At 39.9% G+C, this 23,280-nt stretch overlaps 1 protein-coding gene across 5 annotated transcripts in view; it reads left to right on the top strand.

Annotated features, from left to right (window-relative positions):
• Positions 1-20,842, top strand: part of LOC119181297 (glycogen debranching enzyme) — a 137,882-nt gene extending 117,040 nt beyond the window's left edge. For all 5 annotated transcript variants that reach the window (XM_075874883.1, XM_075874882.1, XM_075874884.1 and 2 more), the window contains 2 exons: positions 3,266-3,353; positions 12,751-20,842. In XM_075874883.1, the coding sequence (XP_075730998.1) occupies positions 3,266-3,353; positions 12,751-13,029 (367 nt within the window). In that variant the 3' untranslated portion in view covers positions 13,030-20,842. The remainder of the gene's footprint in view (positions 1-3,265; positions 3,354-12,750) is intronic.
• Positions 20,843-23,280: the final 2,438 nt, after the last annotated feature.

Genomic DNA, 23,280 nt, shown 5'->3' with positions numbered 1-23,280 from the left:
TGAGCCAAGCCTCTGTTAATTATTCAGTTCTTCATAAAATGAGATGAAACTTGCCGAGTTCATGTATATTTGTGTGCAGGTTTCAAATATGCAACATTTTTCTAGTATCAGGGTGTCTACCAACCTGGAATACCTGGAAAGGTTAGGGAATTCGGACCCTTCTGGAAAAGTCAGGGAATTTCTGAAAAACCTGGCCAGATCATGGAAACTGACAGCAGTTTGTGTGACCATCACAAAAAATAAGCGTTACCATTGATCAAAGCTTTAGAAGTCACTCAGTCGGCTGAAGAAGGCATGAAAAAAAAAAGGCAGTGAATAACTGTTGTTGCTTCGTTTAAACACAAAAGGATACACCAACCAATAGAACACTAAGTTCACTGATGTTTTGGCACCCATTACGGGAGCCTTATTCACTATAAAAGTCTTAAAAAAGGCACAGCGTACTTAAATACGCCTAAGTATGTGACGTAGGCAGCGAGAGTACATTGTCAGAAGCGTCCCATCATTCCTGTCCAGTGTATGTGCAGTCGTCTGTATCTATATTCCAGGTGTAGGCATGATGCAAGCTTCTTTTCTTTGTCCACAACACACATGCTTGATCAGTCAATGTGGTGCCCTGTAGAATTCACCTGTTCAGCGAGGGTATTCGAGGCCACACATGGTTTTGCGACGTCATATTCGTGTTGTTTAACTCTTTTATTGAAATCACCAGTTGTACCGATGTACTGGTTGTCACAATATATATGGCAGCCTATGATAAACAAGACCAGGGAAATCTCTGCTTGGCAACTTGTACTTCATATCAACTAAAGCATTACTTAGCTTTCATGTTGGTAGAACTGTTTGGATGCTTGTTGCTTCTGCATATCACATGGCATAGCTGGCTTTCATATTGCAACATTACTCATATCTGTAAATTTGTACATGCTTCTCTTGGCAACAATTTCAACTTGGCTTGAAGGCCTTCTGGTTTGGCTAGGACTGCCATCAGCAGTGGCTTGCTGGGCTATATCATGCCTTTATTATTATTATTATTATTATTATTATTATTATTATTATTATTATTATTATTATTATTATTATTATTATTATTATTATTATTATTATTATTATTATTATTATTATTGGTAATGTAACAACAAATGTCCTCAGCTACACATTTATTGCTGGTAGCTCGCATTTCAAGCTTAGCATTTGGTTAACTCCAGCTCAATTTCTAATTTCAGTTTATTGAGGTTGTGTTAATATATTAAATCTGTCGTTATTTTTAATGTTAACGTCACTTCCATAAAAGAGTACGTAAAGGAAGGTAATATATGCTGACATTCGTGATTCATCTGTGGGACTCGCTGAGTGAAACTCAACGAGTTTCACTTAATTATCAATAAAGAACTTAAAATAAAGGAGTTTTCAGATGTAGTGTCCCCCCTTAAGGTTCAGTAGGCACCGGTGTTAACCCCAGCTTTACTTTGGGCAATGCCTGAGGTTTCCATGTCAAGCCATGGAGGCAGGACATGCCTGATAACTTTGTGTATTCCATTATACTGCACTGCATTGAACATGTGTTCATTTAGACGTGATAAACAACCACTGTGAAGAGGACTTCACTGGCACAGCACTGTAATCAGTTTTTTGTACTGCTGTATTATTTTAACAGCCTTCTGGCACTTGCCCTGCAATAAGGAAGTGTTTGGTGAATGTAACTTATTTAAAAAGTTGAAATTAAATTAATGATGTGCCAACATAACGAAGTACTTTACCGGCTTCCTTGCTTGGAGGTTTAACTATCTGTATAGTGCCCTGCCGCAGTGGTCTAGTGGCTAAGGCTGACCCGCAGGTTGCTGGATGGAATCCCTAGTATGGCCGCTGCATTTTCGATGGAGGTGAAAACGCTGTAGGCTCTTGTGCTCAGATTTGGGTGCACGTTAAAGTACCCCAGGTGGTCAAAATTTCCAGAGCCCTCCACTATGGCATCTATATGGTGGTTTTGGGGCGTTAAAACCCCACATCTCATTAACTATCTGTATAGCGCAATGTGAATATAGGCGCTGCCGAGACCACATTTGCATGACCTGGTTTGCTCCCTGTTAGTGAAATACTTGAAGCAATCTCTTTTTTAGGTGATGCAGTGTGCAGTGCATCTGTATTTTCAGCAGGACTGTTAAGCACATTGTTTACCTTGTAGCAAAAAACTATCATAAGCAGGCTGCACCAATTGAGTAAATCCCACTACTCGCGTACGTTTCGGCCTTCACTTATTGTCTGAAGGTCAGTGGGCCACCTGTTCCTAGTCTCTCTTCCGCAACGTCATTTTGATGCCATGCAGCTTTCAGAACTCTCAACGCAAATGAGAAAGACCGATGTATTTCACCACAATGAATGCTGCCCCCAGTGATCCGCTTCTAGATGCACATATATGAGGACATGCACCAACTCTAAATCACAATTACGTTTAACGCGGCCGTGTGCCTGATGCACCTGGAAGGTTGGCGTGCGTTCCCTGCATCGTTCTTCAAACACATTCATACACAAGGTCAGACTTGTCAGGTTTGTTTAAAAGTCCTGTCAGTGTACATTTCGTCTACTTTTTTTCTGTTGTGCTGGGAATGTGCCGGTGGGTTCAGTGCGTCGACGTTAAGAGCGCCATGACGTTACGACTCGACCTTATTTTTGCGTAACTGCACACGCTCTGGCGAAGTGGACATGCCCTGGACACCGCGAGAATCGCACCCCTGGTCCACTAAAAAGAAAAAAAGAGGCAACAGTTATTTCAACTAAAGGATGCAAGTGGTGGCAGTGAGCTGAAAACCACAAATACGTACCACAAGAGAACACCAGGAAACGGGAAGGCAACAGCAGCTGTGGGAAGTGCCCAATGTGATGGAAAGCCAACGACGACGTGCCTGTGTTGTGTCTGTAACTGTCTATGGCTTAAATTGCACCTCTCCGCGCTGAATGTCAGTGTGTAAGCAGCCTAGTATCACACAACTGAAGCCTAATAATGCAAGTCCTGCATCACCTAGCCTAAAAACAACCTAGAAACAACCAGTCTTCAGAATCTTCCAATTTCACTGTTTCAAGGTTTGCTCAGCTTAGTGCTAGCTTTGCTATTTTTTTCCCCAGTTTTAACCGCACGTCTGAGTTACGTTGCCCATCTACTGTGCGTGCTTTTTTGTTTGTTGGTTGGTTGGTTTTTGCCAAGTCTCTGTGAAAATGCATTAGAGGGGTTCTACTGTGACCAGCTTCAATTTTGTCAACTTTTCAGTGACATGAATTACAACGGCTGTTACTACAACAGCAATGATTCCCATGACTACAAGTGCGCCCACGGCTTCAACTACCACCAGGGTCCAGTGAGTTTTGCTTGCTTTCTTTTGTTTGACACACTCGGTGAATTTCTTCTTGCAAAAAGTTTGTCTGCTGAAATTATAGACAGATGTGCTCATAAAGAAGAAGTACGAACATGAGGCATATCAACACTTTTCTGATCTCTTGAAACTGGCTGTTGTGAGCAGAGGTGAGCAAATTCACTCATTAGTCATCTCAGCATACTCATCCAGACTCCGATACAGCTGTCCGGATACATTTCCGTGGGTATGAGTCCAAGTGAGTCCACCTCGAGAAGAGTTTTCTGAGTCTGAGGCCAAGTGAGCCCAGTTAGCAGACCAAGCTTACGACGCTCTTTTGTGCTTCCACCCGATGCGCTGTTACATTCCGTTTGTAAGTACAAGTGCACTATGGTCGCTGATTTTGAGGTGTGCTCAAACAGAAACTGAGCTTTTTCTATTACACTTTCACTGCTTGTGGTACAACATTTTGAGCATTGCCCCTCTCGAACTACTGCCCTCTACTGGTAATCCACGGTTCCTATCGTTTCGTTTTTTTCATTTTTTTGAAGCGTCGTAGAATGCTTTTTCTGGAATGGGTTAGACACGGTGTCCTTTCAATGTAGAAATTAGAAGGAAACTTTATGGCATTAGCCTATGGTAATACCCACTTCATCAGCAACTTCTCAAGCGGTCTAACTAAAATTTACTCGAATTACAGCACAAACTCTTTTGATAGGGTCATCATCTGTTGACATGGAAGGTCATCCAGGCTTGGGATTGGCACCGACCAACATTCTACTGTGTTCAAATGCTTGAACCTACCATAACACAGCGCATGATTTATATAGCCCTCCTCAATGCTTGACTAAGCGACTGGAGTGCTTATGTGAAAGTATTTTCAAGATTTAGCAGAACTTCGCACACGCATTATTCTTCCAGTTCTTTAAATGAACTTAATCTGAAGAACAGGTTGTCCATGTGCTGGTTAAAAAAAAATTTTGTGAGAGTGTGTTCGGGTGAGTTTAGCGAAAAAAAAGTTTTCATGATTTTGAGTCTGAGTGAGCCCGATTTAGGAAAAGTTTCACGAGTCTGAGTTCGAGTGAGTCCACTCCAGCAAAATTTTGGTGAGTTCGAGGGAGCTTGATTTGTCCACCTATAGTTGCAAATGCAGAAAGCTCTTCTTTCTGCTTTTTCAAGCATTGAATTTCATGTAATGAAGCCTTTCAAGTTTCTAACTGGGAACAACTGAACAGAAACACTGACCATGACAAAATATTTTAAAATTTGATGGTCTGGCATGAAGGCGGTAGCCATGTGTTGGTGCCTGATCACCAATCCTTTATTCAAGCGCCTGCTGGAAAAAATGGCCAGAATTTACCATTTGTTTTTATTAGTTCAAGTGAATTTACTTGCTAGGAGAACAGCCATAGATACGGTTTTGAAAGTTTTATGTAAAAGAATGCTTCAAGTGAAAATTATTGAGAAACTGTTTGCTTAGCCGCAGTACTAATGAAAACTTTACTGCAGAGCTTTAAAGGAGCACTGACATCAAATTTACTCATGCCAAGATTTTTATGCCAGCGAGTAGTTATAGACCCCATAGCAGTGATTCGCGACCTAAAATGCAACTGAGGGATGAATGACTATCACATTTATTGATTTATATCACTGGTATCTAGCACTATTCAAAACGACCGGCAATCCCGCCATTTTTAGCACTGGGAGCACCAGCAGTGACACTACCTTGCGATCAACTCCAGATCACGTCACAGCTGACCACTTCTCCACAGAAAAGAGTGGCGTCAGGCTCAGCTGCTCCGCAAAACATTTCGTCTGCTAGGCGGACACAGTCAGTCGTGCCTTGTCACCTGCATTGCTGTCGTCGCCGTACAAAGTGCCCACTCGGGTTCAATACGATAGTCTGGAGCTTGGAATCCCCGCGATTTGCAACGTTGTGAATTATTTTTGCTTCGATGTACCTTCTGCAGAACAGTGATTTCAAAATGGACTCCGTTTCAAGCAGCACTGCAGAGGTGCCCGAGGATGCCCGCTTCAGCCATGTTCGCTCGTGTGTCTCAGTTAGCTATATCGGTGTGTTTTGGCGTGCAAAGCATTCAGGTATACGCAGAGGGGTCAATGCAATATAGCTATCACGGATGAGCATCAGCGGAGAAAAAGAATGCGTTTCCTGCTTGCCAGGTTCTTTTTTGCACCTCCGGATGGCCCCACCTATCCAGCCTCCTGCGGTCAACACGGTATTACTACCACTTTTACGTGGACGCAAAGTCTACAGATGAACTAAAATTCAACGATGCCTGCGTGTTACTTGTTAGCGATGATATCTGATTATAAGCTGTTCCACTTCTGATAGCTTGTGGTCGTGTTGATGTGTAAGACATACATGATATGAAAAGACACCCTCATTGCGCTTTTTGCGTGCTTCGAACTAGACGACTGCAACTCACCTGCAACTCACAATGATTCCCCGACTTGCTGACTTACAAGCACATGTTTAATAATGCTCTTTTCTTTTGTCATTCTTTTAAGGTGGTTTTGATCTCGACAATTTCAGGAAATAATTCAAACCGGTTTGACGAAGATAAGACACAACGAGGGAGTGCGTTTCTGCGCTTTGGCGCCAATCGGTGCCACGATAAGAATACTCGGATCGTACACGTCATCGCTACTAGGGCATCGTCACTCAGGATAGTATTTGTGGAATGTATCACACCGAACATGTAGCACTAGTGTTCATGTCGCAGGGCAGTCTATTTTTTTTTCTTAGCTTTTCTACGCTGTTTGACATCGAATTAAAATAACTTCCACGTGACGGCTGCCGTTCAAATTTGGCCAAGAAGACCTATGCATACCAAGCGATCGAATGATGGGCACATCTTGATCTTTAAATTTGATGTCAGTGCTCCTTTAAGATTAAGGTTAGAAGAAAAGGTGCATTTTTTTCACTAATGTATGGTCACTTAGTGCAATTGCGTTGATTAAAACTAGTATAGTTTTGCTTGGTAAGTGTGCAGTGCCTTCAAATTTTTAGCTTTTTCAGGCAGCATCTATGAAGAATTCTTTGTTAATGTGTCAAACCAATACATCGTTTCAAAACACTTAACATTTTTAAAACAAAAATAATGTCATATGATTATGTCAACTTGTGTGTGTTATAGTAAATAATCTTAATCAAGTTACAATTCAACAGCTATTCGTCCTGAAGCCATTTATGCTCTGTTTTGGCAGAAATTGAATGAAATCTCAGCATAGAATCATATTGTAAATTCATTTTTGGCTATGTTCATTTTGAGTAAAGAAAAAATACATCTTTCACATGGGCTCACAGGAAGCGGCCTGTGAACGACGCGTCAAACGTGGCAGTGCCTTCAGCAAAGTGATTGTATGTAACTGTACGAAGGGAAGTTGAATGAATATAAATGCAGGAGGTCATCCTCAATGTATGTTGCTCTTTCTTCACTCCTTGAAAAAACAAGCTGTGGGCAGCATCTGAAAGGGAGCAAACATTCATGCTCTGTGTGAAAAGAAAGTAGAATACACCACCCTACCTGGAGTGCACTTCTCTTGTTATCACACGAGAATTGCTCCTTGTAGCTAAAGCGAATCTTTGTTGGCATCTAACTTATGTAGTCTACCCTCGGTAAATGTAAATTTCATAAGCAGAGTTTCTGGAACAGCTTCCTCTAACACGATTCACCTCTCAGTAAAAATAACTCGTGTTAAAGGGACCAACAAACAGTTTTTATGCTTCTACCTATTTTATTTAGCATGGAAAATGCTGCCAGACATATCTGAACAGAATTTTTTTATCTGTGGCGAACATGACGTCGTATATGCACACGACAATACATGCTGCAAACAATGAGCATTGGACCAGTTTGGGTTCAAGCGCAAATTTTGAATGCGTCGCGTCATGCCTGTTCCACAGGCTGCGGCGATGGCAGCTCTGCTTCTCACCGTGCAACTCCTTTTACTTCGTAAGCAGCAAAGAACGGAGCCTGTATGGATAATGATCTTACTATAATTTTGAGGACTAATTTAGGCACACATGACATCACTTGACTATGTGACTACATAGAGTAGAGTGATTGACTCCATATTCAAGCTTTAAATGAATATACCAAATTTCGCAGGCAAAGAGGGGCAAATGAAAGGCATGGAACTTGACTTAGTTGTACCTTGTTTGCTATTTTACGGGATAGGGCGGCCGAAGGACCTTCACTGGGCGGTGTAAAATATTAGTTTTTGTTACTTTTGAACGCGATTTAGAAAAGAAAATCCTCTTCACAACATGAAATGCATGCTCGAATCTGTCTCTATATTTCACGGTAATTTCATTTTAACCATGATCTAATCACACATTCTGTCAGCCCCTTTCAAGGAACACATTTTTTACTTGTCTGCACACAGTGAAACACGCACCTTTCTCGTTTTTGGTCTTTTTGCATTGGTTGTTTATTAAAGAAGCTACTCACCCAAGCTTCTGTTCTAGTGATGACAAAAACACAAAAGCTGACACTCATACGAAATATGTGCGTAACAGAACAGTTCTCTGAAGAGAGTGTCATGCAGTGTGGCAGCTTTCTTGCAACGCTCAAGTGGCCTAAATGTAAATGCTGTGCCCTGTACATATTTACCTGTAAAAACAAAACAAAAACCTGTAAAGGGGAAAGAGACGTAGGTCTTTAAAAAATTTTCTCTATTAGTTGGGTTAACTGAACGAAATTCAATACACTCGTTTAACTTTTTCAAGTATAGCTGTCATAGCTTCATTCATTCAAACAAAAGATTTTTCGAAAGCATATTTTTTGTGCTTTTTGGCAACTTTGCTTTGTCAAACACTAAAACAAATTATGCAGCTACACTGCCAGAGAGCTGGTCTAGCCAGTGATGCTGATTTGTTTTCAATGAACTTTGAATACAAAATAAGTGGATGCAAGTGTGGGTGAATAATCATCACTTTGTACATGTTATGATTATCAACACTTATAATTTGGTGAACAACATTATAAGAACATAAATTACATCATAGGCTAGACCAGCTTTTCAGCAATCTTACCAAATACCTTGTTTTTGTGTTTGACAAAGAGAAGTTGCCAAATGTTCTCACAAAACTTACGCTGCTGAGTTTTGGGTTGACCACTGCCTGGAACTCGTTAAGGAGGAGGCCAAGACACCAATGGACATGTCTTTACTGATCGTGAGCTTGGCTCTGACTGCCCATCTGTGGCCGCAAAGCTTGAGCCACGAGCGCTCTGTGTCCATTGTGTCCTATGCTGGCTCCGCCCCGCCATGGTAGTCTAGTGGCTAAGGTACTCTGCTGCTGACCTGCAGGATCGAATCCCAGCTGCTGCGGCTGCATTTTCGATGGAGGCAAAAATGCTGTAGGCCCTTGTGCTCAGATTTCAGTGCACGTTAAAGAACTCCAGGTGGTCGAAATTTCCGGAGTCCTCCACTACAGTGTCTCTCGTAATCATATGGTGGTTTTTGGGCATTAAACCCCACATATCAATCATCAATTAATCTCTATGCTGACTCCACCACAACCAGCACTATCCATAATGCTAAAGAACTCTGTAGAAATGGCATATGTTTTTTTTTAGTGCAGCTTTAAAAATTTACTCAGTGGTACGAAGTCTGAAGAAAAATCTGGATAATGCCGCTGTTACACAACCACTTTTTATCGTGATAAGACGTGATCTGCATCAAATTTGTTGATCGTGATTGCCCCTTGACATACTTTGCAAGATAAAGGGCCAATCAGTGTTAAGAAATTCAATCCTGATCCTGCTTGGTCACAGTCAGCAGTGCACTGTGTGACACCAACATGCACTTGATTTCATTCTGCTTGACCAACTATTAAAAAAAAACACCTCTTAAAAGGATCATGGGAAAAAAATGAAGCTGCCCAGTTGTAATTTTTGTGGCTTCAGAGGCATTGGACATGCCGATCCCTTAATATATTGTTGCAATATCTATCCAGCCTATGTTTAAGGACACTCGTTTGAAATCCTAGAATTATTGCAATTTTAGAAAGACAATGCATCACCGTTGGCTGCCGTAGGTACTAGCTGAGCGAGGCGAAAGTCATCATAACACATTTGAAATTGTAAACTTACTGTTATTCTTTGCTTGCTCTAAAATAAAAAATTTATATGATAGCTAGGAAGTAATAAAATATTACTGCAATTTTCTAGCTCTCAGTGTGCTTGAAGACCAAAAGCCGACTGCATCCTAACCCGGTTCGAGGAATATGCAAGGCCCCTGCACCAGCTTCTAGCACTGTCCAACAGGTGGCGTGCTTGTTTGGGGATATTTGATTGAGGGCGGCTAATGTTTACCGAGGAAACCGGCCTTAGTGTTGACAAAATGAATGATAATCTGATAAGTATTTTTATGGAGTGCGCAGTAGAAGTTTGAGGTATGGTAGTTAGGACACTAGCAAGCAGTTCCAGGAGACAAAGAACCTCGTTAAGAAACGTAAAAGTATGAAAGCCTCAATATGACATAGAAAATAGAACTGGCAGAGCTTTCGAAGTTGATTAAAGGGAGATGCTACTCGAAGACACTTTTTCTTTAATATTCACCCTATAGCAATGAAACTTGAGCTGTTTATGGAACTTTTTATGCTGATTTAAAATATATAATTACTTTTCTTGCAAGTTACACACTTTTAGCTCTGCAACATGATAAAGTGAAAACCTTAACCCTTTTGCTCACCTCTTTTCATCCCTAAAATTCTGTAATTTTTTACCATTCATAGTTCATAATGCTTCAAATAAAGTGTAGAGTGCAATTAACTACTTAGGAAGCACATACAAAATATGTAATATGCGTGAAAAATAATAGATGTAAAAAGTCCATATTTCACCTATCCTATTAAAGGTATATATACAATTTTTTATTATACAATAAAATATTGAAATTTAAGCAAGATAATTGTATTTGTCATACTTTGAAAAAAATTTGGGCAAAATTTCATGCAGATCTGAGCACTAGAAGTGCCCGAAAAAAGAGGGGCACATTGAAAAAAATGGCAAAATTTGTGTTTTGAAAAAAAAACGAGTTTAGAAGTTGAAATTGAGTTTTTATTTATGAAAGATATTATTAAATCAGATGAAATTTGCACACCAAAAAGAACAATCCTTCTTGTAGTGGCCACTGTGACTAAAATACGCCAGTACCATGAGTTTGTCCCTCTCTGCTTTTTCGAGCCGAATTGTCACAGACATTTCGCTCACAGACAGGGCCATGAAACGCTTGCCAAACTTCCACTCCATCTGGCAGAGCCTTGTGCCAACTGCAAGCTAGGAAGAAGTTCAACAGGACTGCAAAATTCAAACTAAGTCCAGTGTCATGCCATTTTGCAGCCATATTTGTGCCACATACCGTCGTACATAATGGCAATGTCATCCCTGCTAAGTTCTCTCACTGCGAGCTCTTCAGACCTCTCAAGATTGGCGCTGACGTCATCAATGGTCGCATCACAAACTTTCCGGCTGACGGGTGTGAATGACTTTGATGCATTGGCTTTTGCAAGCCAACAACTGCCGCAAATCGGACCAGCTGCTCGTAGCCTATTCCTACAGAGCGCGCCGCACAACGGCTTTCACTTGCGAGCAATGTCTTTTTTCATTCATAACGGAGATAATTACATGAGAAAAGCATTGTTCAGCTGCGCTTCTCGACAAGACACGGACCCCGCAAATAGGCTTCACAGCACATACAGGCGCGCAGCGGCCAATGGCGGTCCCCGATTCGTACCATGTTGATAAGCCAGTCGCAACGCTCGAAAAAGGTGCAGAAACGTGCTTCTTTTTATTATTTCTTGCCCTTCATCAGCGAGGGAAACTGTTGTTATTTGAAGAGTGAGGCTCGACTCTTCAGCTCATGCGATCAACAATGGCTAGCGGAGGCGCATTATCGGCGGCAAGGTGCTTGAAGACTGCACACTTTTGACCTTTCAACAGGCACCTTGTGCTCTTTAGATGAAATTTTAAAGCATTCCCAGTTAAGTCTCGACCTGTATTATTTTTTTATAATGGTAGATGTACTAATCTTATCAAAACAGGCGAAAATAAAAAATCGGTAATTTTGAAAACTCGCGTTTTTCAACCCGCATCTCCCCTTAATAAGCATGAGCTGTCCATTGTAAGAAGATACAACATGGAAACAATTGATCATGCTCTAACGAATGGAGGAAATGTCAAAGTGGTGAAAAGGAAACTTGGAATAGGCAAAAACAAGATGTATGCAGTAAGGAACAAGGAAGGCAAATAGCTACCATTACAGATAGGATAGTTAAAATAGTGGAGGAGTTTTACAGAGATCTGTACAGTAGCCGAGACAACCACAGGCATAAAGCTACCACGGCACCTATCTCTCCATCCACTTTTTTGGTTATGTATGTACATTAAATGTGGGAGCGTCAGTCAGCGCCACCCGTTGCTGTCGGCAATGGGCAGCCTCGACTGAGGCTACCTTCACCTATCTCGTTGCCATGGGCAACGGGCGGTGCGGACTAATGCTCCCACATTTATTACACCCAATAAAGTGGATGGGGGGGGGATAGTCGCAGTGGTAGCTCAGATGGTAGCGCATCAGATGCGTTATTTGAAGGTCGCAAGTTCAATTTCTGCCCAAGGCAAGTCAAGTTTTCATCCACTTTTTTTTTTCACATTTACATTACAATTACTTCTAATAATATTCCTTAGACTTTTTTGGCATAAATGTCTGTCAGTTCTCAATAATAGAATTAACATCAGTGACATAAGTAACAATACAACATATTATTCAGCCTACAAATGTTTGCATTGATAATGCAACAATAGGGAACACAATTACCTATATTTATGCATTAGTATTTAATACATTTCTGTAGAAGGTGGTTCTCTTGTTATATCTGACAGAAAAAGTTGTCATTTAAGAACTTAGAAACATTGTATTATAACCATTGCATTCTATAATTTCTTCTGTTCTCGTCTCAAATTTTACGTGAACTGTATATAGTATATAGGCTTGAGTCAGTGAATGTACCAAAGCTTTTATTAATTCTTACATTTCGGCCGATGACCTTATATTAGCCCCGAGGACTCGGCAGCCGACAGCTACGATGAACCAAGAATGATGACACTCATACACGACAACAATGAGGATGCATGATGATAATGTATAGTGATCATAATGTATAGATGAAGTAGATAGGTATATTAAATGCCCTATATATATATATATATATATATATATATATATATATATATATATATATATATATATATATATATATATATATATATATATATATATATATATATATATATATATATATATATATATATGTGTGTGTGTATGTATGCATGGGCTCGAAAAGCGCATCGATCATTTATCAGAAGTGCTCTTTCAGGAGTGGCTCTGGCCGATGGGCTTCTACCTCAGAGCGAGGCTGCACTTTGCCCAAAAGGTGGCTGACAGCAAGAACGCGCTGGCTGCTGCAGTGGACGAGGTGAAGGGGATCCTCTCCAACAACTACCAGATCATTCAGTCATCGCCCTGGCGAGGGTTGCCCGAACTCACCAACCGTGATGGTGACGTCTGTCCCGACGCCTGCCCCATTCAGGCCTGGAGCCACGCATGCCTCCTGGAGGTGGTCTACGACCTGCAAAAGCTACAGACATCGACATAGTTGCTTCTCTTTCAGCTTTGGAGAACCGTAGTAAAATTTGGCACTAGGTGGTGCTTTGATGTTTTTCTTCAACTGCCAATTAGTATGTGTATTGGGCTTGTATTGTTCTGGCTGGAACCTTGCTGCTTCGCCCATCTCTTGCAGGTATAATCAGAAGGGGAATATAATAAATGATTCAGGTTTCTTAGTTTCATGAACATTGTGGCAAAAATAGCCCGGACAACAGGACATTTGCCATTTTTTGTTTTGCTAGCCTCCCTATATATTCTTCTGGCTTTCTAATAAAGAAACCAGTCGATAGCACTGTGTCCTGTGTTTTCTTTGTCTGCACTGTTTTTGCCTCAATAAATGGTCTTCTACTTTGTTTAGGCTTTCATTGTACAGTCCAGGACATTACTAGGACAAATTTGTAGCCGTACTTTAGGTTAGTTTTTATGTCATTTTTTATTTTTCAGTTAGCTTTACTGAGTGCCATACACTATGTGCGTTCAGAAAAGCAAGTGTTTAACTGATTAGTTGAATCAAATTCTGGGATTTTATGTGGCAAATTATTTCGGAGCACTCCCGATGAACTTTGACCACCTGTGCACCTGAATATAATTACGGGGGGGGCTCTTTCAATTTGTCGCTGTTCTAATATGGCAGCCATGGCTGGCAATGAAGCCCACATCTTTGGGCTTAACAGTGCCTTGCCTTAACCTGCTAGGCTGCCTTGGATTGTAGATTTTAACTGAACATTTGCACATTGTGTGCAGGTTGGCACATAGACATAATTTAGACATGAGAGTAATTCTTGAGCAGTGTTGACAGTCGAGAGCAATGATCAACTAGTTGGAAATGTTGTGGAGAGAAAGAAGCCATGGACACTTGACAGGTTTGCATTTACTTTGACTGAATTAATTTGCAAACTTGCATAATGTAATAACACAAAAAGTCATGGCAGTAATCAGTCCACCCTCATCAGCTTTATTTAACTTTTGGCTGTTTGATCTTTGCCGCAACACAAATACATGCATCTTAATGTCAGTCTTTGTTTCCTTTCATCACGATTGTTTTGATGCGGTCCATGAGTCCATGATGCTGTAAAGAGCAGCAGAAGTGTTCAGACTTCAATTTGCAAGACAGCAGGCAGCAAGCACTTTAGATAAAATGTTTACCTCATGGCCAATTGCTTTTTTTTTTATAAGTATATGATTGAATTTATTAGGCAAAAAAATATGGTGCTCTCTTTTCGTTGTGTGCCCCATCAGCATGCATGGCTGGTCGCTTGTTTGAATATTGCATGCATGTAATTACCTCCCAAAGAAGCAGAATGAAACCAGAACATAGACTGATATAAGCATTTACTCATTGTATTGTGTGTTAGTAATGCTTGGATTATTTGGGCTTCAAAATACCTAACTGATAAGAATTACTGATGCCATTTGAAGTTTCATCCCTGTGGTTTGTGCAAAGCAAGCTGGTTTCGTTTTCACGATTTCATTTACCTTTAATCATTTTTTCTAGTAACATGAAATTTGTTTTCATTTAATTTTTATTGCATTATTGCATGACTGAAAATTGATAAATAAATACTGTAAGTACCCCAAGTTGGGTTCTCAATTTAAACATGTATCCCTGGCCTTTGCATAACTGCATGATTATGGCATAATTAGGCGATTCTGCGATCACTGCTGTCAGCAGCTTGGCTATTCTCATTACTAAGTTAGTAAAGTTCCTTCTTGAACGGTCAGTATTACAAGAGAAAAACGTGACTCAGAAGCAAATCTGCTTTTGTGCAGCACAATGTTCCCAATCTTGCAAATTTCATTGAGACAGAGCTCACCGCAACCATGCTGGAAAGTGTTCAAAGCGTTCCATGTATGTTCCATGCGTGCCATGCACTCTCAAAACAAGATGATTTTCATGTGGATTCTCAGGTGACTCGCTGTGCTATGCTATAGTTTCTTCACTTGTAAAAACATCTGTTTCAATTTCAAAGAATAGCCTCGTATAGTTGGTAGGCAAACTGTCTCATGTATGGCCCAACCGGTTCGGGTGAAGCGTTTCTCACAAATCAGAAGCAGTGCGACAACTTGACAGGAGTCAAGTTGTCTGCGCCATTGTAACGTCATCTGCATGAATGCTGAGTTGGAAAACTCAATATTCGATTCATAAACCATGGGGGCATTCGTTGTTTATGTTTATTAACATGAGCACTAGGCAGATTTCCTAGTTTTCGTGTTTAGATGCATTTAGTAACAGTTGTTACCTTTAATTTATAGTCACAGTGGTTCCATTTAGTTGTTAGCTTGACCTTGCACTGTCATCTACTTGCTTCCCGATTAATTCTGAGAGTAACTGCCCAAGAAGGCACTGATGGTACGTTCTATTATCAGTTCTAAGAAACTTTTTTGATGAGATTCTTTCTTTCTGAGAAGCTCTCAGAAGTTCCTTCGTAATTAGAAGTTACTTATCTGTGGTTCTGGCTTTCTAATCTTATGGCTGAGGCTCTGTGTTTTTGGAGTTTGTTTTCCTTAAAATTCGGAAGAGGGTTTTCAGTTTCTTTTTTCTGGGGGGACGGAGATTCGGTATTTTATTTTGCATTAAAAATTGTTAACATGTGGTTTCATGAATAATAATTTTCAGTGGAAGTGCTTTGAATCGTTACTGATAATCCTGCTTTTTGTTTGTTAAATTTTTTTCTCACTTGCTGTTTATTTACCCTATTAAGAGGAAATGCAATTCGAAACAAAAGTTGCATTAATTTGTAGCTTAGGGAAATATTGTTTTGTTATTTATATATTCATATATATGCTTTGATGCTTACTTTAAATATGTAATTAGTTTTATAGTTATTCCATTTTTATTTTGTGCCATGATAATGTGTAAAGTATGCTTTTGTTCTGGGGAAATTTTTTATGCCAATTAGCTTTTATGATTCTGAGCCGTTAATCACTTTTATTGCTCCACATTAACTGTAGAATGCAAATAAGTATCAAGAAAGTGTGTACAAGACATTTTCATAGACAAGAAAAATTGTAATGTGAAAACTTGTAGAATTCTCAGCCCATACTTACTTTTATGGTTCTAAGCCGTTAATCACTTTTACTGCTCCACATTAACTGTAGAATGCAAATAAGTCTCAAGAATGTGTGTACAAGACATTTTTATAGACATTGTATGGTGAAATTTTGTAGAATCTTCAGTCCATACTAATTACTCACCTTAGGTTCATAATAATTACATGGGTGATATCAGGTTTTAAAGGAAATACTTGCACTCTTCCCATGTTTAGAAATACGTTTCTTTCTAATCTGGCAACCAGAAGGACCAGAAACACAGTGTGCAATTGGCCCAGAAATGGGTCCTGAGAAAAACACATGTTAAAGCGACAGCTCATGTGTGCGGCAAAAACTATGTTTTTTAAAATGATTCTTTCATAATGAGAGCTGGGAAATTATTTTGAACATCTGGCTTTGGTGAAGTGCCCATGCCATTGGCAAGAAGCCAGGTGACAACTTCTAGAGAGCTTTAGCCATGAGTTGTTGGTTTTTTAGTAGCCACCCCATGCTCTTTAATTGAAAAGTGATTTTAACCTACTTCGAGTTTAATTACAATCTTCAGTTTTTTTGGTCATGAAAGTAGAGAAACTAAAATTGTGAAAGCAAATGAGAATGAAAAATATGTAATTTTGGAAAAAACTTGCGTCTTTCAATTGTCATCGCTCCTTAACTAAGTGACCAGTGAAGCTGCAAAATTGACGTGCAAGAATTCATGTGTGCCTCTGTGCAGCCTGAAAGTGCAATCACACTTTCACAAAAAAGTTTTGGTAAAACTGTGCACTGTTCTTGTAATAGCTGCTTATTTAAGTTCAATCGAATGTACTTGGCGTGGTCTGTTATATGCGCCTCGCCATGGTGGTCTAGTGGCAAAGGTACCTTGGCTGCTGACCCACAGGTCATGAGATCGCATCTCAGCTGCGGCGGCCGCATTTTCGATGGAGGCTAAAATGTCGTAGGCCCATGTGCGCAGACTTGGGTGCACGTTAAAGAACCCCACGTGGTTGAAATTTCCGAAACCCTCCACCACGGCGTCTCTCATAATCATGTAATGGTGTTGGGACGTTAAACCCCATATATCATTGGTCTGTTATATGCTGTTGCTTTTCCTGAATTGTGTGTGTGATTATATGTACACATGAGGCCAGGCGTGTAGACAGAAATATTTTGGGGGGAGAGTGGGGGGGGGGGCACCGCTTTGATTTAGGGAGGGGCACCCCCTTAACTCTTTCGTTACCATGCCTATTCAAACCGATTACGAGTGATTGACGCTTTTGGATCATCTATTTCGGCATGTTAAATTTGTTTATCGTGCACACAGCGCTTTCTAATAGTTAGTCCAGCCACTCAACTTTCGGAATCAATTTGAATTTGCCCGTTTTAACAACATAGTGATTTTTGACGGTCCTTAGCGCGAACTAATGTGCATGTATTGTTGAAAAAGTGCATTAGGCTGGCGAACTTGACAGAAGTGCGAGGCCCTCGTGATTATGCTACAGCAACATCGAAGTTCTGTAATGAAAAGAACCTTTGCTAGCCAAATATTGAATTAAAGTGTCAGCTTTGCAATTTGACTATGTTGAGTAGTAGTAAGTGCCTGAAATTTTTGCCAGATGTTCAATGGAAAGGTGTTTCTAGGAGTTGGGGAAAATTTGTTCTACAAAAAGTATTTGCGAAGGTGCACCGCGCATTTAAAGTGTCCAGGTGGCCTTCTCTGACAGTTTCCAGGAGCTTTAGTTTTGCTTGTATCGTTATGTGAGACACAGGGTCACATCTGGAGTCACTAGTCGCTCCGATTACGCGGTCGTCATGCATGCATGGGTGCGCACCAGCGCTGCAAAGAACGTGCACTGCTCGAAACCGTCTGCACTGCTCGTGCCAGGTGTGCCACCCCCTGGCTACGCCCCTGTACGAGGCCAATATACTTATTTGGACATTCACGCACAAAACCTGTTTTCAACCTAGCAGAAAACTGGGCTATGTATTCACTGTTTCCGGAGAGCGCGCAATGACGACTGAAACAAATAACCACACGACACAAGCGAGCATCCTGTTGTTCTCCCTTTATCATGACTGTCTCCCCCGGTAATGATAAACCTGTTCTATTTCCTTCTTAAAAACATTCCTTTTTTTCCTTTTAATTTGTTCTGGCTCTTGTGTTTCACTTGCATACCACACGTGCACGTTTAGTTCTCGTCTTGTGCAATTATTCATGGAAAAAGGAACTGGTGTTGTTATTTTGTTGAACGAATCAAACACTTCTTGTAATCCGCCTACTTTGACAAACATTCAAAGGCGTGACTTGAGTTGATAATTTTGCTCAACTAGTACCATTTCTTTTTTTTTAAGGGGAGACACTGTGCCTGGAAACTTCTCCATTAGTTTAAATGAAACTCGCCAAGTTGATGTATATTTGTGTGCTGATTTCAAATAAATTATTTTCCTTGTGCAATAATTGCAGGTGCCATTTCGGTAGCTATGCTAAACTCTCGTGAGAGACTTGCAAATTAAATAAGCATGTCAGAATTACCTGGAATGAATACACCGTGCAAGAAAAGAAGAATAAAACCTTCTGAAGATAAATTGTTATTTGAAAACTTATGACTAAAATCATAGCTTGATGTAGACTTATGTAGAAATGTTGAACATTGCATAACATTTGTTCAAGCATGTTTAGGACTTGTCATTTCTTTTTTCTAGCATTCAGCATTCATTCATTTCGAAGGACCTATTTGCTGTGTAACTGTCTCAGTTTAGGCAAACTGTGGCTCTCAAAAAGCATACGAAACGTTGGACATTCTAAAAAGTACAGGTTATATATTAGAAAACGAATTGCTTATTTGAAATCTGTGCCTGAATATACATAAACTACAAGTTTCGCCTCGGTAGATAAAGAACTACTAAAAACTTCAAGACCCTTAAGTGCTCTCTGGAGACTTATATAGCTGCTTTTATAGTTCTTGCAATGCTTTTTCATTTTGTGTCCTTTATGATATAGGGATGTTAAATATGATGGTACTTGTTAGAATGACGACCTTCAGGTCCACAGTATGTAAGCTTTGCTTCCTCCTTGTTGACATTTGCATACTTGGATATGACCATTTGCATGACTATTCATGCAATGCCTCGCTAGCATGAGAGTGTGTCACTTTATTACTGACCACAGCACACACGCCTTCGTTGAAAATCTAATGTTCCAAAAACAACATTCAAGGATGGTTACCATTAGAGTTGCCAAATTCCACTAAGCTAACAAACAAATAATTATCACAAAAGATGCAGAAATTCAAGACATTTACCCGTCCTTGGTTATGTTTTTAATTAGGATAAAATATATCACTCAGCTCAAAAATTCCTCTGTATACTTCATGCAACAAAAATATGTGCAAATATGAACAGAAGCACCTATTTACTTTTTAACATTGTCTCGATTTCAGTCTTCATTTATTTGAATGCAGATTTGATGTAATGTAGATGGTTGATTTTTTGTAGTGGGCAGTGCGCAGGTTTACGCTTTCTTTCTTTTCTTTTTCCTTTCACCCTATACATGCTCGTCTTGTTTCTGTTGAATACAGTTGTTAGTTCGTGCTCGTATGTGTCCTACCCGTGCCTCCATGTCTCTTTATTCATGTACGATTCAGCACGCCGAGAGTGTCAAGCTTTTTTACAGATGTATCATTAATGCTACTTGTTGATTCTGCCCAACATATGTTTGACTTCAACACTCAACTACTCAGCGTCATTGGCAAACATGCCATTGGTCAACATGGTGATCACTAAACTAACTATATTTGCCAGAAAATTCAAATAAGCCCAGAAATGCAACAAGGGACAAGAAAATTTTACTAGCGACTTGGCCAATAAGGAAGCCCAAATCGTCCCATTTTAAGTGGAACTAGCAGCTCTAGTTCCAACCATCACTAAATAAATAATTATCAAGGCATGGAAAATGTTTGCCGCGGCAAAATGCGATCTATTGTTTGATTGATTGATACAAGGGGTTTGGCATCCCAAAACCACCATATGATTATGAGAGATGCTGGAGTGGAGGGCTTCGGAAATTTCGACCACCTGGAGTTTTTGAAAACGTGCGCCCAATCTGAGCACATGGGGCTACAGCATTTTTGCCTCCGTCGAAAATGCAGCTGCCGCAGCCGGGATGGGATCTTGCAATCTGCGGGTCAGCAGCCGAGCACCACTAGACCACCGCGGCGGGGTGAACCTGTATTCAACCGAACAGAGAAAATTTTAAAAAAGTAAAAGTGTGATTTCATTTCTTATTTGATCAATACTCAAGTAAAATTATGTGTTAAGTTTTGATTGAACAAATACTTTGCATATTTCAAAAAGCATTAGAACATTCTCAACTTAAATAGAAGCATGTGGTTGTGCAAGTTTCCTGTTTTTACATTTTGGTTGAAGTGCAATATGACTTAACGAATCCACAGCTGCCAATGGTAGCTATGGTAAACCTTCATGTTTTCTTTTAATCTGTGCTGTATACTTATATGGCACAATGAGGAATACTCATGCAACTCACTATATACATTTATACTTCACTTTAAATTTATACTTTATTGTATTCTTTGTAAAAACTGATGTTTATTAAATTTCTTGAATAGCATCCTCTTTAGGATTAGTTATTGCAAATGCACATCAGTCATTGGTCCTTTGTGCAGTTTAAACCGCTTGGACTGCAATAGATTCTGCTGTTATGTGACATGTCTGTGAATCAGTTGTGCTTTGAAATAAAGAAAATGAAGGAAGAGAAACTTTAAGTGCTCGTTTTTCTTTGCTAGACACAACATTACCTAATACTGTCAGACAAGAAAGCCAAGGAAAGTATAGGGGGATATTATTTGCAAGTATTTTGATGTAAGTGAGAAGCATGTAAAATGGACAAAAAGATACCGTGCCACTGGTGGGAACTGAACCTGCAACCTTCAAATATTACGTTCAATACGAGAGCATAGCATGCATTATTCAAAAATGAGATATGCGGTTTAGTACAATTTTCTGTAAGCTATCATAATTAGTGCAACCAGAAATCCACATATTCTTAAGTCAACTGTTTCGTATTTTCTGTACAAGAAGAGTGAAATATGATGCTTGTAATGCAAGTGCAATGTGTTTTTGTTTATACAGTTGAACCCTTTCATAAGAGAGAAACACCGGAAAGCAGTTCACGTCTTTTACATGAAGGGTCTCCTGTCCTTTTCAGTGACAGAGGATGCGTCTGTATGTGCAACTTGTTCCATGATACTAGTAGTGTGAACTTACTGTCAGAAAGAGAGCAAAATGGATGAACTTAACCTTATTACTGACTAAAGAATAATTGAATATTTCATTACATGCAATTTACAATAAATGACAACCTCGTGCCAAGCAACCAATTCATTTTGTTTATTTGGATGCAATATTGAGTGCCTAGAGATTTATGCTATGTGAATGTGACACATTAACAGACAGTACATCATAATTGGCACCTAAAGGGATAAAGTGTACAAACATTTCTGTTACATGTCATTTTTTGAACTAAAAGCAACTGTAAAAAAAAAACAACTTCTATGATAGGTTTATGCTTCCCAGGAAATGGTAATGCAGTGACGGCATTATGCAAAAAAGAGAGGCTGTGTCTCTAAAAGCGTAGCAAGTACGAATGTATGAAGTATGAATACCATCCTATTCGACTTGGTTCTCGAACTGAATAGATCATATCGGAAATCCCAAATACTTTTGTAATATTTTTCAAATGATGAGCGCCATTGAGAAAACTTCAGAGGAATGAAATCTTTTAATGAAGAGTGGTAACATTCCTTTTTTTTTTAATTGATCTCATCACCGAGATGCAAGCAGCCCAAGATTTTACTGGACCATGGACGCCATACTGATATCAGGATGCGAGTGTTCTAGCTTAAAACACCTGTGTGGCTGAAGCGATGCAGTCATCGATCCACTATCTTCATCGCGACATTCACAATGTCGCTGAAGCCTCACCTTGGATAATGTGGACAGGACACACACTGCTGTATTTCAACTGGCTATTGCAAGATTCCCTTCTGCTGCTGTGCACAAGCTTGCATCAATGTACGTATTGATGGTATTTTTATCACCTAAATTGGATCATAATGTTCCTTTCTTGAAGCTTATGAATATTTATTTTTAGTGAAAGTTCTTGGGCTAGTTTTGAAAATGGTTCCACTACTATTCTAGGGGTGCTTTGAAAATAGTTCCCTTACTATTCAGTTGGTATTCGATTTGGTTTCATCACTATTTGACTCTGTTCTAAAATTTCACTATTTGCATATCCAGGAATATTTCTTTGCCCTCCCAGCATGGTTAGACCAGAGGAGACAAGAACGGCTGCTTGCATAGCGATGTTCAGCAGTCCTCGGTTGAAATGGCCGGCATGAAGACGCCGGTTCAAAAGATAGCGCCAGCCATTTTTCTGGAATTTGGTGCCACTAGACCACCTGGCAACTACAGTCGGTGCAGAAAACTTTTCAGCAAATATACTCTGCCAGCTGCAATATATATATACACCTATAATAGTCTATATTGCAAAGAAAAATTAATATTTTTCAAAGAGGAGTGCGGGTAATTTCAAATAGCACCATTGATTGATTGACATGTGGGCTTCAACATCCCAAAACCACCACACGATTATGAGAGACGCTGTAGTGGACGGCTCAGGAAAATTCAACCACCTGGGTTGTTTAACATGCACCCAAATCCATGCACTCGGGCCTACAGCATTTTCTCCTTCGAAAATGCAGCCGCTACTCGATCCCACGTCCTGCGGGTCAGCAGCCAAGTACCTTAGCCACTAGACCACTGCAGCTGGGTTTGAACAGTAGCAAGATTTAGCTCTCAGTAGAAGGCAAAAATGATAACCCGTAAGATACATTGCATTTTAAAGGACATAAGTCGAGTAACAAGCTTTTGAAAAGCTAACTTTGAAGTGAGGCTTCGTGGCAGCAGATTTTTTTTTCTACAGGTGTATTCATGGCACAGCACCCCTTCACTACAGTGAAGCCGTCTTTACAAAGATGTTGCATGCAGATTTTTATTTGTTAATTTCAAATACTTCAAGATTGCCAATAACTTAAACATATTACAGTAATATTCACTCAATTATTCGCACAAGCCTACCACAGTAGGTGCAGAAAGCGGTTTTCAGCCTACCGAAGAAGTTATTAACCTTATGCAA

The sequence above is a fragment of the Rhipicephalus microplus genome, chromosome 10 (genome assembly GCF_043290135.1).
Source record: "Rhipicephalus microplus isolate Deutch F79 chromosome 10, USDA_Rmic, whole genome shotgun sequence".
Lineage (NCBI taxonomy): Eukaryota > Metazoa > Arthropoda > Arachnida > Ixodida > Ixodidae > Rhipicephalus > Rhipicephalus microplus.
The sequence above is the reverse complement of the archived record's forward strand: the minus strand, read 5'-3'. Positions and strand labels throughout refer to the sequence as shown.